At 35.0% G+C, this 3,291-nt stretch overlaps 1 protein-coding gene across 1 annotated transcript; it reads left to right on the forward strand.

Annotated features, from left to right (window-relative positions):
• Positions 1 to 2,103: 2,103 nt before the first annotated feature.
• LOC106132992 (protein lethal(2)essential for life-like) lies at positions 2,104 to 3,081 on the forward strand. The gene has a single exon (XM_013332572.2). The coding sequence runs from the start codon at positions 2,163 to 2,165 to the stop codon at positions 2,994 to 2,996; it is 834 nt and encodes a 277-aa protein (XP_013188026.2). The 5' UTR covers positions 2,104 to 2,162; the 3' UTR covers positions 2,997 to 3,081.
• The last annotated feature ends 210 nt before the right edge of the window (positions 3,082 to 3,291 follow it).

Below are 3,291 nucleotides of genomic sequence, written 5' to 3' on the forward strand. Positions count from 1 at the left end.
ATATTTTATTTTCACGTCTCAGCTATTCGATGTCTAATATTTAATGACATTATTCCTTTGCCTTTTTTTCTTATCATTGTCTTAAAAATTATGGGAATTTCTTTTTTAAACCATGAAATATGATAATGTCTTTTTAAAACCATCAAATGGCTAGAAAATCATTTTAAAGTAATTCAAATTCTCCAAGCGTTATTATACAAAAGGTATTAAGATGAATAGAAAAAAAAATTGCCCTAAAAATCAACTTTATTAAGACATCAATTCTATCACTAAGCCAAACAGTAAATTGTCTCCTTTAACTTTCTAGACAAACCATACTCGGCTATATCTATAAGAACGTGTTTTTATTAAAACACGTTCTTATAGACACTATCTTTATTTTTTATTATTAATAAATCGTTTCTTTAAGCAACTAAAATTATATGTTTTTTATTTCCACTTAATTGTGTTAAGTATTTGTTTTGACTAGAATTATTGAGGTATCCAAGACACAGGACAATCAGATCGTTTCACATCATGTCCTGGCCGGGATTCGAACCTCGATACCTCCGGTGTTACAGACAATAGCGCACTACCGCTGCGCCACAGAGGCTCCAGAAAATGACCAAAGAAATATCACCAGTTACCAAATCACACAGACATTATATTTTTCTATTCAAAGCAATCAAAGACTTCAAATCAAAGAATTCTTTAAGTCGGGTAGAAAGATCATTGAACTAACACAAGGTGCTTTTAAAAAAATCTAGAAGTAATAAAAACAGTAGGTTAACTCATTTATATTTTGAAAAAGTAGGTTGTTATAATGACTAGGTATTTTTAAACATAAAGTTGTATTTTTTTTTTCTAAAAATAACCAAAGAAAACATAAAACGCTACTTAAGAAGCTCGTTAAATTTCTTGAAATGAGTCATATTATGTAGTAAACATTAAGTGAAATTAAACGTGTCGGTTGACCTACAAGACTGTCGCTGCTAACGGTACACGCCGACATCGACGCGATGCGCAGGAGTGGATAACTTTTTGCAACGATTATTTTATTCACATGCATAGTATTTTATATCACATTTTTATTTCTTACGAATTAGACAGAGCCAATATTCTCGAAAAGTGGAACGAGGTATTTCGGACTTTAGGCTTAATGGTTGGGTTGAGATTCAGATAGGAACAGGTTGCTAGACCCAAAAAATTCCTAAAATAATTAAAAATCTGAATTTCAACAGCCGTTTTCATACGAATGTCGTGATACTTACCCGTTTTTAATGCTCCCCATTCACTATCAATGAAATATAGTAGCTAATATTTCAGAAAAATGCCGTGAACAAATCCAACATGCAACCTTCTTCTTCACTAAGTATTTACTTAACTAATTGTTAAGATAATTATTTATACACTGTTTTGAGATCTAACCAGAATCTGAAATGGGCGATAATCCTTGATTAATCTATTTATATATATTTATTTTATATAATAGTTACAATGATCTTAAACGTTCGAGATAAAATAAAGATACGTTACGTGCGCGTTTAATTATAAACAGTACAATGCAACGCAAATGTTTAAAATCAGATATCCCTCATTAATTTTCCAAATAATGAACTAACTCCAATTGTATTTGGGTTATTTCATAAAATTACATTAAGTTAATTCGTGTCTTACTGCATTTCCAGTTTCGCTTTGTTCTTTTATCTTGAAAGCTTTGCCAGAAAATCTACTATAAAGCATATACTCGTAGATAGGTATTACTTTACATACTTTATAAGATACCACCTAGAATATTCACAAGTAGAATGCCAAAAAACCACACGGTTGAATATACGATGTTATTATGAGTTTGAATAAGGTGTGAGTTGGTATCCATATATTATGAAGTAGGCTTAGGCTAAGGTTATAAAAATTTTTTTAAAGGAATGAGACGAGAAGATAGTGTGATATTTACTTTCCATTTTCCTTTAGACTAGTTAACACGAGAGACCAAATGTTTAGCGCTCCTGTTGCAGCAATCATCAATGAAACCGGCGTACATTCTCGAAGCAACGCCCCACGCTCACCAAGCCTATAAAACCGCCAGCGAACCATCGCCACCGGCATAAGATAACACAAACTAAACGCGAAACAGCAACAAGTGACGAGAAAGCGCGACAACAATAAAACAAAACGCAGAAATGCTCAAATACGTGATACTATTAGTAATCGTGACCACAGCGCACAGTAAGGACACGGGACAGAAGTTAGAAGACCAGTTATTGACAGCTCTGGATCGAGGATTGACACACACGTTAGCCTACCACTACCTATGGCCGTTCAGTCAGCTGGTGAGGGCGGCCGCGGAAGCAGACGAAGGCTTAGAACTCCTGCAAATACAGTCGGATGACAAAAAATACGAGATCGATCTAAACGTGAGGAAATTCCAACCGGACGAGCTGAAAGTCAAAGTGAAAAACCACTATGTTATAGTGGAAGGGAAGCACAAAGAGATGTATGCTCAAAGACCAATACTTACCAACCATTTCATGCAAAGGTTTGCGTTACCAGCCGGCAGTAAGCCTGAAGAGGTGACCGCAGTTTTGAGTGAAAAGGGAATTTTGTCAGTGTCAGCGCCAAAACACAAACTGCCTCCTCCACCTCCAGAAAGAGAAGTCCCTATTGAAGTGCGAGTGCCTCTCGAAAGCACAAGTACTGAAAAAACTACAGTAGATACTGAAGCAGACGATGAAGTGACAGAAAAGGGAGAGGTTGGCGCAACTGAAGAACAAAACATTACAAAAGAAAAGAAAGACAATATCACGAAGAAACATACAAAATTGGAAGATAAGGAAATAGTGAAATCAACAGAATCTCCGCTGTGGCAACACTTGATGGAATCCACTACACACGTTGGTAAAATAAGGAAGAAAGAACTCAAATCCACTACAAAAGTTGTCAAGGAGAATGAAGTCACGAAGGATGGTGAGGGAAATAATCTGGACTTCGATATAGATATGCAAATTGAGGAATAAGAGGCTCCAGCAATAGTGTGTGTGAAAGACTGATTTGAAGCTTTAAGTTATGAGTGATACGAACGAAAGACTTCTACGATGCGATGGTGTGTGAAAACCTTTTAGGATGTTTTTATGAATAAATTAATTATTTATTATTATTATTGCCTTTCATTGATATCCTCGTAAAATTGCTTGTTCGTAATGAGTTTTCAGGAATCTTTTGAACACAATAAGGTTTTGTGCGGTCAGGTGTTGTTATAACTGAAAATTTATATAATTCATTCAGTTTAGGCCATACAATTTAACGGAATGG

The sequence above is a fragment of the Amyelois transitella genome, chromosome 3 (assembly GCF_032362555.1).
Source record: "Amyelois transitella isolate CPQ chromosome 3, ilAmyTran1.1, whole genome shotgun sequence".
Lineage (NCBI taxonomy): Eukaryota > Metazoa > Arthropoda > Insecta > Lepidoptera > Pyralidae > Amyelois > Amyelois transitella.

What these genes read in the sequence shown, in the direction of transcription:
- LOC106132992 (XM_013332572.2), top strand. Translation starts at nt 2,163, where the DNA reads ATGCTCAAATACGTGATACTATTAGTAATCGTGACCACAGCGCACAGT.